The 13,856-nt window shown below is 43.8% G+C and overlaps 1 protein-coding gene across 1 annotated transcript in view; it reads right to left on the bottom strand.

Annotated features, from left to right (window-relative positions):
* Positions 1-2,958: 2,958 nt before the first annotated feature.
* ARHGAP31 (Rho GTPase activating protein 31) overlaps positions 2,959-13,856 on the bottom strand; it is a 112,485-nt gene continuing 101,587 nt past the window's right edge. The window contains exon 12 of the mRNA XM_080804921.1: positions 2,959-8,463. Within this exon, the coding sequence (XP_080661047.1) occupies positions 6,031-8,463 (2,433 nt within the window). The 3' untranslated portion in view covers positions 2,959-6,030. The remainder of the gene's footprint in view (positions 8,464-13,856) is intronic.

The following is a 13,856-nucleotide window of genomic DNA, read 5'->3' as shown; positions in this document are numbered from 1 at the left end:
ACAGCATAATGTGTAACCCTGGAGGCAAATGGCCAAAACTGAAGAGCAGTAAAAACTGTAAGCAACTGTGCCAAGACTATGGAGTGGGTTATCCTCAGGAACACTGAAATCATCCAGTAGGATGGTGGAAACAGGATGCTCAGTGCCAAAGACTGGGAGATCTGGGACGTTGACTACATCATGGCCACAAAGAATGGTAAAAGTAAAAATAACTCGATTCCATGAATTATGGTAACAAGAGATTTCTGTATGAGGTGGGAAGAAGCAATGGTGCAGAAACAAGTGGGAGATGAGAACATCATCTCTGCAATCTGTAGTCTGTGTAACAAGGGAGGAATGTGTAGCCTTCTGGGTAGGAACAGGGGTCCCCTCAGGGAAGCGTCAACTTTCGTGGGAGTCCAGGAAGTGGAAGCAACATTCAGGGAAGACACCAGGGATGTGAGAAGAGAAGACTCCAGAGGAACTGTGGGATAGATTAGGAGTGAGGGCAACTGTGTGCTGCTAGTTGGGGGGCAGTGGGCATGGATACAGGAAAGAGAAACAGCTGAGTGGGGATCTGGGAGTATGGAGGAGAAAAGGCATTTAGGGAAGTAATGAGGGATGACAGGAGCAGGCCTGAGTGGCATAAAGTTCTAAGAATATTGTTGCCAGAATGCTAGTGTTTTTATCCCTTTGGCAATGGCATTTCTCACTGTGAATATCACCAGATGGTAAGCCTCTGTTGCATGATTGTTTTTTCTAAGGGCCTGTGATTTAGACCTGTTGAGGGCCCCTCTTCGTCTTTTTTGTGATAATATATACCAGGATTTTGCTGCTGTTGCCTTTTTTTTTTTTTTAAGATTTTATTTATTCATTTGACAGAGATCACAAGTAGGCAGAGAGGCAGGCAGGGGAGAGGGTGGGAAGCAGGCTCCCCGCCAAGCAGAGAGCCTAATGCGGGGCTCCATCCCAGGACCCTGAGATCATGACCTGAGCTGAAGGCAGAGGCTTAACCCACTGAGCTACCCAGGTGCCCCAGGATTTTGCTTCTTAAATGTGACCATTAACATAATCATTCAAATGAGAGTGGTCCCCCTTAATTGGTTCATTCAAGTAATAGAAAATTTGAGTTCCCATCTATTAAGATGGACCCACACACATAACTCCCTAAGCTGCGGACTTTTGAGAAGCAGTAGGTTTTTTCTTCTTCGTTTTCATGACAATATCCATTGATTTACACTGGGTATCTTAGGTAATGTGTAGGATTATAACAGTAAGAGAAGTTACAAATATTTGTCAGTAAGAGGTAAGTAAAAAAAGAACAAATTTACTGAAGCAACTCATCAGGACTTTGGCTGTGAGACCAAACCTTGAAGTAAAAACTAACATCAAACTAGAACAATGAGCCTGATGCATATAATTACTTTTTCTAATACTGATTTTGGTGACCCCAGGTCCTCCTCCTCTAGTTTATAGTGCCATCATAAGCATTATCCTTTATATCATTTATTAGAATACATTTTTAAAGCATAACAATCTTTTAATTACACTTAAATGTCTATGGATAGGTTTAGTATTTATATTTTTTTAATCAATAGAAAACATTTGATTATATCTTTGGAAACATTCGTCAAGCTCAACAAGCTGAAACCTTGTGGATTTCTAATAGACGCCTTTGAAAAAGTGCTTTACCTTGCAGAATTATAAGCCAGGAGTTGCCATGGCATTAAGTTATTGCAAAGCATTGTGATCCATCCAGGAAAACGTGTGGCTACACCCTGCATGGGTTTCTTACACTAAGGTACATCCTCCTTCATCCTCACAGAGAAGTGATTTTGCACTGCCCATGAACCTCAAGGTTGCTAAATGACCTACTGTGTGCCCGTCCATCCATGGTGGCCCCCAGTTTTGTACTATCTGGACCAACACTGATCTCAGGCAATCACTCTTCTTCCATCTCCTATGCCTCTCCATGCTTGGAAAGGTGCCTTCTCCCTCTTCTGGCCTGACTTTGCTAGAGAAGGTGTTGACAAAGGAGGACACATCCTTTGTCATTCTACATTTTGTGCTGACCTGGAAGTGCCTAAAATCATTCTCCTGACATTTAACCCCAGGATTCATTTTGTCATCAGATAGGACAAGCTGGGGTAGAATGTGGTCCTACTCAGTCCTGGTGGAAACTGGACCTGTCCTGAACCTCTCCCACTCCAATTCCAGACCAATGAATCTTACATTCCCACTATGTTTTCAGGCTTTGAAATGAGACCTGTGTAGACTAATGACTGTACCACCCAATTTTACTCAAATGTGAGCAGTATGCTGAATGTTAGACACAAAAGTAACAGCTTATCTTGACCTATGACCTCATAACCAATACAAGTTAACCCGTTTTGTGATGATGGAAGTCTCTCAAGCTCCCTCCCCAAGAGCATGGAATGCTGGTATTACCTGGCTCATTAGCAGAGACCCAGCAGGACTTCACAACTAGACCAATTCAGACCACACAAACTTCAGAATTCTTTGTTCTTGATTACCACTCTCACATTTTTTAAGCAATCAGAGCAAAATTCTCAATGCCTAAGTGTCTCACTAGTACCTTCTATTGGATTTGCAATTGTTTAATTTGATTAAAGTCAGTAGGTAACTTGAACACTATTAACAATCCTATTAAAAAATGCTAGTTGCTACATTTTTCCCTTTGAGCTTTCTTTTGGTAATGTAATGGCTCTAAATCTTGCTCCTGTTTGTTTATGGACTGTTTCATTTGCTACCACCCCTCTCCCTCTTTTCATTAGACTCCAAGGATTTAAAAGTATTAAGGTACCCAGGGCAATATTACTAAGCTTTTGATAAATATTGTTGAGGAGGATGATGCTTACATTTTTAACTTATACAGAACCCAGAATTTTGACTTGGCCAATATTTTGAATTTTAGGGCTTAGATCAAGCTGTCTTAATGGTTTTTTTTTTTTTATCAGTTTTCTTCACATTCCATCTGAAGCAAAGAATAAAAACCAAACTCCTCTATCTGGTCCATTTTGGTAAAAAAAGAAAAAAAAAAAGAGGGGAAAAATAGTTGGCCCAAGGGCCATTTTGCCAATAAATACAGATTATTATCTTCTTTAGCAACCACTAACACTGAAAGAAAACTTTAGGAGATGCATGCATTTCACTTCAAATTTAACATTTAAAATCAGCCACCCCCATTTTGAGGACTGGTAACTGGTTTGAAGGAGCACTTGGGAGAATTTGATTTTGCAGCCCCTTCTAGAGCACCATGCAGATCCACCTAAAAACACCGCCCTTGTCCTGTCCGCTGTCTGGATGGAAGCAGGCAATTTGATTTCCATCCAGCCATTCTCAGGGGGGTCTTTTTTCAGTCCCAAATGAATGACCAAACAGGTAATCTTGGGGCATTTGAGGGAACAATTTCAGGGGAGGAAATCTGAGTTCTCTTTGCCATGAAACGGAATCTCCTCGGCGTCGGGTTAGCCCCAGCCCACAGGAAGCTTATGAATGTGTTTGTGACAGTTGACAGGCTGGGCTGTATTGAAGAAGTCCACACTTTAGCCATGGGACACTGATCGAGAAGGTGAGTCAGCTTCCACAGCCTTCCGGATTCACTGGCTTAGGAAAACTCAGAATAGAGAGTATCTCCAGACAGTTGTCATTGTGTCTCATGACAGCATCCACACACCCACACTCTTGAAGATGATGCTATAAACAAAAGATGTCAGTCTCTGGGGCATGGCAGCCATTTAACAATCTGCCTAGGCGCCTCGGGCAGAACTCATGCATTAAGGTGTACTTAGTGGCTTCTCAGTCTATCCCCGAGTAAAATATATCCTCTAAGCGTTACAAACAAAAATTCAAAATAATCATAAAATAGTTTAAATATTTCATTATGTGGCTCAGAGTTCTGATGGTGAAGCAAAGTCCAGTTCCTTTCCTCTCTCACATTCTAACTGGAACATGGTCTTTATCAAAGCATAGACACCACAGTGCACTGCGACTGGGATAAAGCCTATCTGCCCACATTTTCTGATAAGGCAGGAATGTACTTTTCAAATCTCCTGAACATGGCCTTTCTCATCTGTCACCACTATATTTCTTCACCTTGCTTGCCCAGGAGGGAAAATGCCATACCCCAGCACTTTTTTTTTATGGGTTGACATCCCATCGGCTGGACCCACTGGTCCAGGGGCTGGCTCACCTCATGAGAAGGCAAGACACTGAACCTATTAATCTGCTCCCCTTGCTCATTCACCTTAGTGCCCTCTGAAAGGAGAACTCATCAGCTGGCCTCCCAGTTACCCCTGAAACAGACACTGGCTTAAAAGGTTCAGCACAAGATTTCAAAACTGTAAGGTTTATCAGGGAAGAAGGGAGAGAGGAATATGGATCTGTTGCAGGGTACCACCTCCAATTCTCCCTGGACGAGGTAACTTCAGTTCAGCCCCTACCCATCCCACCGGCGGCCTTGTGAGGTCTGCTAAGAGTTACTGCTAGCCCCTAGAGAAATTTCTGCAATGACAGAGCTTGTGGAGAGAGTTCAGCCAGACTTGAACCTGAGAAGATGTGCACAGAGCTAGAACAGGTCTGTTTTAATTTCTTTCTAAATAAAATTGCTGTGTTAGAAGGTTTGAAACCATTGATACCCTAATGGGTTTTGCCTTGAGAAGGGCTCCTGTGAATCCCTTTTTGGGGGAGCACCAAAAATCTGCCAGTAGGTTCTATTAGTTCTCCTTCCTCTTACCAGCTGAAAAAGAAAGAAGCACTGAGGTTCTAAATAACTGAAATAAAATCACATTGGTTTATTGCTTCTACTTGCATGTAGACAGGAGAATGGCCATGGGTGGGTAATGGATGAGGGGGGTTATGGGATGGAGAAAGGTGCCTCAACTCTGCTCTGAGTAATGGAAGAAGAGGGAGAAAGGGAGGTACCCACTGGCTAAAATGAAATACATGTTCCAAAGGGCATTTCTCCCCAAGTGACAGAGATGGCCACCCTGTTGGGGCTCCCTCCTTATCCTCTCCTGTACTCCCAGCCTAGTGTGGAAGGACAGGGAACCTGAGCTAGAAGTGTTTTCTACTAATGCCCCATCAATTTAAACACATTGACTTTGGAGCATAGTTCTACCTATGTGTGAGGTTGTTCTCTACGATGATATCCTGTCTGTAGACTCTGATGGAAAGAACACAGGTCACTTCACTGTTGCATATCTAAGTGAAAATTCACCACATGTCATTGAGGTAACCTTCAGCTCAGCCCCCAGTCTGCCCAACCACTAGATTTATATATCAGAGGTCAGGAGAATGGCAGAGTCCCCAAAAAATAACAAAAGCCACAGCCAGGCAGTCCTCTTAGATTTTGCCAGTCATAGAATTTGCTCTTGTGTATAGATTCTGATTTTCTACGCTGATACATGCAACCATCTCCCACAGGTCTGCAGAGGTTCCAGGGAAAGAGCATGGGCACCTTCACCCTGTCGGATCTGTAAGTGTACATTAGTTTGCACTTCCAAATCTACTTCTGTTCTGGAGTGTACATGTGTACAAAGCTTATCAGAAAACTGGTCTAAAAGAATGCATGCTTTAAGGAGCATTAAAAAGCGTGAAGGAAAAAGGAGGCCTTCCAACCTCAACAGCAACATTTTCCAACACAGGCAAAGGATTTCTCTTTCTTTCAAAAAAAAAATGTTATTTTAGCCAACTCTCAACAGTAATAGGTAATGACAGTGTGGGAGAAACATAACTCAGAAACAACCCCAAATCTCATTGGAAGAAAGCATTTTGGCTTCTTTCTTTACCTGACCTTTTCCCACCTGCTGTTAAGGACTGATCTAAATTTCATTTCTTGGTCCTTCCCTTGACCTCTCTTCTGGCAAATGGACTAATTAATAAATGGTCAAAAAGCTGAAGAAAGAAAAGAGGCCAAAATAAGTCCAAACTTGGATAACCTATGCCTGGAATAATGGCAAGTTGGCCCTGTAATAACTTCCAGATGATGAATCATGACTTTTTTTTCGGACACCAGCAGGTGAACTGATGTCATTCTATTTGCCTCCCACTTCTTCCATCCAGAATCACTGACCTCCTCTGGGGCTGGTAAAAACAGCTGGTTGAGGTCTCTAGTCTTTGGCCATTCTTAGGGATGGTCATTTTATTCCTAAGCGTAACCCCTTCTGGTGTGACCCACGTGTTTTCTGCCAAATCCCCACAAAGAAGGCCAGGGGAAACTGTCTGGGTGGGACTTCTGATAGGGGACAGGAGAACCTTGGAATCTGTCACTGTGGAGGAAGGGGGTGGGTGGTCCATAATGGGGAAAGGAGGACTGAATAAGATTAGGCTCTGAGGTCTTCCTGGCCTTGACCTGTGGAAAGGTTTAGAACCCCCTGATGGTCGCTCTATTTTTGAAGAAAGAAGGTTGTCTCCGGAAGGCTCTGTCTCTGATGTACGCTTTCTGCATTGCACTGTTGCATCTTGGGTGGAGAGCAGATTAGCCAAGACTGGTTCTGGAGGAAGGGTGGGTCCCTCGCACATGTGGGATGTAGTGGTATCCATTAGCGAGGCCTCAATGGCTCCCATATCTTGCTTTGGTTTCTCTTCCTTTGGGCTTTCCAAGGAGGGAGAATCATCTCTGGCAGATTTCTGCGAGGTCCCACCAGTTGAGCTGGGTTCTTCCTGGCTCCTCTCCAGAGGCTGAACTCCACTGTCCCCTGAGTTCTGAGATGGCAGGGGCTGTGGGATCTGTGTGTACTGAATCTTGGGTGGGATGACTGGGACTGCCCTAGCCTGGCACATTTTGACCATGAAGGAGGTTCTCACAGCTGACACACTCACAGGAGCTGAGTTACGGCGGCCCGTCAGGGCATGAGCCACAATGTCCAGGTCCTGAGGGTCCTGGGAGCAAATGCTCCACGGGTCTACTTTACAGTGAGATGAGGTCATCCATGCGACTTTTGTGTCTCCTGGCTCAGAGAGCTGCATTCCAGGTGAACCAAATGAGGCCACATTGTCAAACCGAAAGAGGTCAGTGATGGGAACGGCAGAGTCCAAATTAAGGGAAGAAGGCCTGTTTTTCCCTTTTGGAAGCCCAGACTCAGTGCTCTTCAGCTGTAACTTTGGGGGATGCTCTCCACATGAGGCACTGTCTTGCACACCAGGAGAACTCTCTTTGCTGTTGTCTGGCCCAGGAGCACTACCTTGTTCAATCTGAGGGCTGCTGTGCCCTTGGTGTGTCCCTAGTTCCTTTCCCTCTGCTAGGCTCCCAGGGCTGATTTCTGCTGATTTGGGCTGCAAACCACCCAGTCCCTTCTGGCTGGGAGCAGCCTCTGTCCCTCTGTCCCCAGAGAACTCTCTGAAGGACTTCAGGGTTTTCTCATCCCATCCAGTAATCTCTCTCCTGGGGGCCAGGGGCTGCAGAAGGTCGGAATTCCTCTCTGCTTCGAGGTTAGCACAGCTGCTGGAGGAGGGAGCCTCAAGAGTCCACTGGCTCTTAACCGTGGTGGTTTTGCTATCTAGAGAATGGCTCTGACGAAGGCTGGGCCTGTGGGGAAGCCTCCTCTCCAGTCGGTGGCCCTGGGGGCCCTGCACCTGGGCCTCCTGCACATCTTTCAGGGTGGGAGAGTGAAGGGGACTCGTTACCCACTGGGGCTCCTCCCAGGGCTCCACCATCTCCAGGCCATGCTGGGCAATGTCTGTCACAGTTTCGTCTTCATCACAGTCTGAGGGCTCCTGCACTGAATGGGCTACATCCCCCTCTCCTTGTGGGGAGATCTCAACCTCGCTTGTTGGGCTTTGAAAACCAGAGCCTTTTCCCTCACGAGCAGCATTCTTTGAATTTTGCTTTTCACTTTGTCCTAGAGAGGGCTCCTCCTCCTGACACAGGCTGGGGGTCCCAGGGCTGCCATTAGACTTCAGCTGGTCTGTGTATGGATTTGTCCTCAAACTCCTAGATGAGTCTTCTCTCTCAGGACTGCCCTTTGATAGCTGGACTCGAGGCGCCTCCTCCAGAGGAGTTGGAGGAGGCGCAGCAGGCGGGAGAGGAGGCGACAGATTCCCTGTGCCTTCCTGGCCCACCTTTGTTTGTAAAGAAGCCGTTTCAAATGGAACTATTTCCAGAGGAGCTAAGCTGGTGGGGTCCCGACGCGGGCCCTTCTCTGTCTCGGGTCTGTGGAGGACGCTCGTCGTCTCTGGCTTTTCTCTATTGGCTGCCGGGGAAGCCCCCTGTGCCGGGGTCTGATTGGCTGGATCGCTAGTCCACTCCTCCGGAGGGGTGGAGCCTGGTGGTCGGCCACAAGACAAGCTCCCAGGAGGCTCCTGGGAAGCAAAAGCCACCGGATTGGCCTCCAGGATTGGCTGAGTGGGGCTGATCTTTAGGGCAGGTGCTGGCAATGAGGAGAGCTCCTCCTCAGATTCGATGATCTTCAGCTCCTGTTGAATCTCAGGCCAGATCAGGGCATTGGCCAGGTCATCCTCATCCTGAAAAATATCAAGGAACGGATTATTTTAGAGCCAAGGACTCATGGCCCTGACAACTGCACTATTTTCCCAGTGACAGTGAAGGGCTTGGCGCTGGGCCAGGCTGCACTATCCCAGCAAATAAGGACTACCGTATTACTAATCACTGGCTGTTTATCCAGGGCTTACCGCGTGCCATAACACATTCTAACTGCATGTTCTTGTTTAATTGTCCCAGCGATAAATACTACTATAACTACTCCCATTTTAGAGGTGAGGAGACCTATGTTCAAACAGATTAAACAATTTACCTAAGTCACACAGCAGCAGCCCGGGACCGAAATCCAGCTATGTCCACACCAGAACAAAACACTTAATCCCCGTGCACTGTTGATTTATAAAACAAACCAACCCCTAGTCTAGTTAACCTCAGGTTTACCAGATGGCACACAAGAATGTGATTCTCCCCGTGGAATGTAAATGTTAACTCTTGCCCTGACATCTGCTTTCCAAATAAATAAATAAATACAGCTTTTCTTATTACCAAAGAAATACATACATCACGTGGAAAAAAATTTGACACATGTTAAAAGAAAGGAGAATACAAAAACAGCAAAATCTTATATTCCAACTACCTACAGATAACCATTGTGGATCTAAAGAGGTGCCTCCTACTGGGTATTCAGCCCAAAGATACAGATGGAGTGTAAAGAAGGTGCCATTTTCACGCCAATGTTCCTAGCAGCAACATCCACAATAGCCAAACTGTGGAAAGAGCCAAGATGCCCTTCAACAGATGAATGGATAAAGAAGATATGGTCCATATATACAATAGAATATTACTCAGCCATCAGAAAGAATGAATACCCAACTTTTGCATCAACATGGACAGGACTGGAGGAGATTATGCTGAGTGAAATAAGTCAAACAGAGAAAGTCAATTATCATGTGGTTTCACTTATTTGTGGAATATAAGGAATAGCATGGAGGACATCAGGAGAAGGAAGGGAAAAATGAAGATGGGGGGGATTGGAGGGGGAGATGAACCATGAGAGACTATGGCCTCCTAGAAGCAAACTGAGGGTTTTAGAGGGGACAGGGGTAGGAGGAATAGGTTGACCTGGTGATGGGTATTAAGGAGGGCATGCAATGCATGGAGCACTGGGTGTTATATGTAAACAATGAATCTTGGAACACTACACCAAAAACTAATGATGTACTAACATAACAGAATAAAAAATAGTAATACTTAAAAACAAACAAACAAATAAACAAAGGTGTACCTCCTCCTCCATCTTGTTTGCCACCCGTTGTCTCTCCTCAAGTCTAGTTTCTCTTTGACTCCTCCCTTCCCCTACACAAAGTCTCAAACTGCAGATAGGAAAGGGATGAAGGAAGTCCCAGTAAGGGCCATGGAAATAAATTTCAGTGGCCTTCATTTCTTGTCTCAAGACACATCTGTCCCAAGGAGAAGCAGTTCCAGGAGGCAAATCCATCCTGGGGTGGGGGTGGGGGTGGAGTTCAGCTGGGGTTCTTTATGAGAAATCTGACCTGCTGTCAACCTGACATCACTTCCCACCAGGCTCTGATCACATGTTTTATATTACAATTAATTTGATGTTTATCTTTCTCAATGGACTATGAGCTCCTTGAGGTAAGGAATTTGGTTTGTTCATCTTTGATTCCTCAAGGCCAAATGTTATCTGGTATACTGTGAATAATTGCTCAATAAGAGGGTTTTTTTTTTCACTATTCCAAAATTCATTGTTTATGCACCACATCCCTGTGCTCCATGCAATATGTGCCCTCCATAATACCAACCAGACTCACCCAACCCCTGCGTCCCTTCCCCTCCAAAACCCTCAGTTTGTTTCTCAGAGTCCACAGTCTCTCAAGGTTTGTCTCCCCCTCCGATTTCCCCCAACTCACTTCTCCTCTCCATCTCCCAATGTCCTCCGTGTTATTCCTTATGCTCCACCAAGTAAGTGAAACCATATGATAATTGACTTTCTCTGCTTGACTTATTTCACTCAGCATAATCTCCTCCAGTCTCGTCCATGTTGACGCAAAAGTTGGGTATTCATCCTTTCTGATGGAGGCATAATACTCCATTGTATATGTGGACCATATCTTCTTTATCCATTCATCCATTGAAGGGCATCTTGGTCCTTTCCATAGTTTGGCGACTGTAGCCATTGCTGCTATGAACATTGGGGTACAGATGGCCCTTCTTTTCACTACATCTGTATCTTTTGGGTAAATACCCAGTAGTGCAATTGCAGGGTCATAGGGTAGCTCTATTTTCTTTATTTTTTTTTCAAAGATTTTATTTATTTATTTGAGAGAGAGACAGTGAGAGAGAGCATGAGTGAGGAGAAGGTGAGAGGGAGAAGCAGACTCCCCGCGGAGTTGGGAGCCCTATGCGGGACTCGATCCCAGGACTCCGGGATCATGACCCGAGCTGAAGGCAGTCGTTTAACCACTGAGCCACCCAGGCGCCCCGGGTAGCTCTATTTTAAATTTCTTAAGGAATCTCCACACTGTTTTCCAAAGTGGCTGCACCAACTTGCATTTCCACCAACAGTGTAGAGGGCTCCCCTTTCTCCACATCCTCTCCAACACTTGTTTACTGTCTTGTTGATTTCAGCCATTCTGACTTGTGTAAGGTAGTATCTCAGTGTAGTTTTGATTTGAATCTTCCTGATGGTTAATGATAATGAACATTTTTTCATGTGTCTGTTAGCCATTTTTATGTCTTCCTTGGAGAAGTGTCCGTTCATGTCTTCTGCCCATTTTTTGACATGATTATTATCTGTTTTGTGTGTGTTGAGTTTGAGGAGTTCTTTATAGATCTTGGATATCAGCCCTTTGTCTGTAGTGTCATTTGTGAATATCTTCTCCCATTCCGTGGGTTGCCTCTTTGTTTAGTTAACTGTTTCCTTTGCTGTGCAGAAGCTTTTGATCTTGACGAAGTCCCAAAAGTTCATTTTCGCTTTTGTTTCCTTTGCCTTTGGAGACATATCTTGAAAGAAGTTGCTGTGGCCAATGTCGAAGAAGTTAGTGCCTATGTTCTCCTCTAGGATTTTGATAGATTCACACCTCACGTTGAGGTCTTTTATCTATTTCGAGTTTATCTTTGTGTATGGTGTAAGAGAATGGTTGAGTTTCATTCCTCTACACATTGCTGTCCAATTTTCCCAGCACAATTTATTGAAGCGACTGTCATTTTTCCATTGTATATTTTTTCCTGCTTTGTCAAAGATTATTTAACCATAGAGTTGAGGGTCCATATCTGGGCATTCTACTCTGTTCCACTGGTCTATGTGTCTGTTTTTGTGCCAGTACCATGCTGTCTTGGTGATCACAACTTTGTAGTAAAGCTTGAAATCAGGCAATGTGATGGCCCCAGTTTTATTTTTCTTTTTCATCATTTCCTTAGCAATTCGGGGTCTCTTCTGGTTCCATATAAATTTTAGGATTGTTTGTTCCAGCTCTTTGAAAAATGCTTGTGGAATTTTGATTGGGATGGCATTGAAAGTATAGATTGCTCTGGGCAGTACAGACATTTTAATGATGTTTATTCTTCCAATCCATGAGCATGGAATCCTCTTCCATCTTTTTGTGACTCCTTCAATTTCTTTCATGAGTGTTCTGTAGTTCCTCGAGTACAGATCCTTTACCTCTTTGGTTAGGTTTATTCCCAGGTATCTTATGGTTCTTGGTGCTATAGTAAGTGGAATCGATTCTCTAATTTCCCTTTCTATATTTCATTGTTAGTGTATAAGAAAGCAACTGATTTCTGTACATTGATTTTGTATCCTTGATTTTGCCACATTACTGAATTGCTGTATGAGTTCTAGTGTTTTGGGGGTGGAGTCTTTTGGGTTTTCCATATAAAGTATCATGCCATCTGCGAAGATAGTTTGACTTCTTCTTTGCCAATTTGAATATGTTCTCTCTCTTTTTGTTGTCTGATTGCTGGTGCTAGGACTTCTAGTACTATGTTGAACAACAGTGGCAAGAGTGGACATCCTTGTCGTGTTCCTAATCTCAAAGGGAAGGCTGTCAGCTTTTCTCCATTGAGGATGATATTCACTGTGGGTTTTTCATAGATAGATTTTATGAAGTTGAGGAATGTTCCCTCTATCCCTATATTTTGAATTGTTTTAATCAGGAACGGTTGTGGTATCTTGTCAAATGCTTTTTCTGCATCAGTTGAGAGGACCATGTTGTTCTTCTCTCTTCTTATTGATTTCTTCTATCACATTGATTGATTTGCAAATATTGAATCACCCTTGCATCCCATGGATAAATCCCACCTAGTCATGGTGGATAATCTTTTTAATGTACTGTTGGATCCTATTAGCTAGGATCTTGTTGAGAATCTTGGCATCCATATTCACCAGGGATATTGGTCTGAAATTCTCCTTTTTGGTAGGGTCTTTGCCTGGTTTGGGGATCAGGGTAATGCTGGCTTCATAAAAAGAGTTTGGAAGTTTCCCTTCTGTTTCTATTTTTTGAAACAGCTTCAGGAGAATAGTTATTATTTCTTCTTTAAATGTTTGGTAGAATTCTCCAGGGAATCTGTCGTGTCCTGGGCAATTGTTTTTTGGGAGGTTTTTGGTCACTGCTTCAATCTCGTTACTAGATATTGCTCTATTCAGGTTGTCAATTTCTTCCTGATTCAGTTTTGGAAGTTTATAGGTTTCCAGGAACCCAACCATTTCATCTAGGTTGCTTAAGTTATTGGCATATAACTGTTGATAATAATTTCTGATGATTGTTTCTATTTCCTTGGTGTTAGTCATGATCTCTTCCTTTTCATTCATAATTTTATTAATTTCGGGTCCTCTCTCTTTTCTTTTGGATTATTTTGGCCAATGGTTTATCGATCTTATTGATTCTTTCAGAAAACCACCTTCTAGTTTTGTTGATGTATCTACTATATCTCTAGTTTCTATCTCATTGATCTCTGCTCTAATTTTGATTATTTCCCTTCTTGTGTGTGGGGTTGGCTTAATTTGTTGTTGATTCTCCAGTTCTTTAAGGTGTAAAGAAAGCTGGTGTATTCTGGATTTTTCAATTTTTTGAGGGAGGCTTGGATGGCTATGTAGTTCCCCCTTAGGACTGCCTTTGCCATATCCCATAGGTCTTGGGCGAAAGCGTCTTCATTCTCATTGGTGTCCATGAATTGTTTAAGTTCTTCTTTGATTTTCTGGTTAATCCAAACATGCTTAAGCAGGGTGGTCTTTAGCTTCCAAGTGTTTGAGTTCCTTCCAAACTTTTTCTTGTGGTTGAGTTCCAGTTTCAAAGCACTGTGGTCTGAGAATATGCAGGAAATAATCTCAATCTTTTGGTATCGGTTGAGCCCTGATTTTGACCCAGTATGTGGTCTATTCTGGAGAAGGTTCCAT

Source organism: Martes martes, assembly GCF_963455335.1.
Source record: "Martes martes genome assembly, chromosome: 1".
Taxonomy (NCBI): domain Eukaryota; kingdom Metazoa; phylum Chordata; class Mammalia; order Carnivora; family Mustelidae; genus Martes; species Martes martes.
Note: the sequence above shows the minus strand (reverse complement) of the source record. Positions and strands in the feature narration are given on the sequence as shown.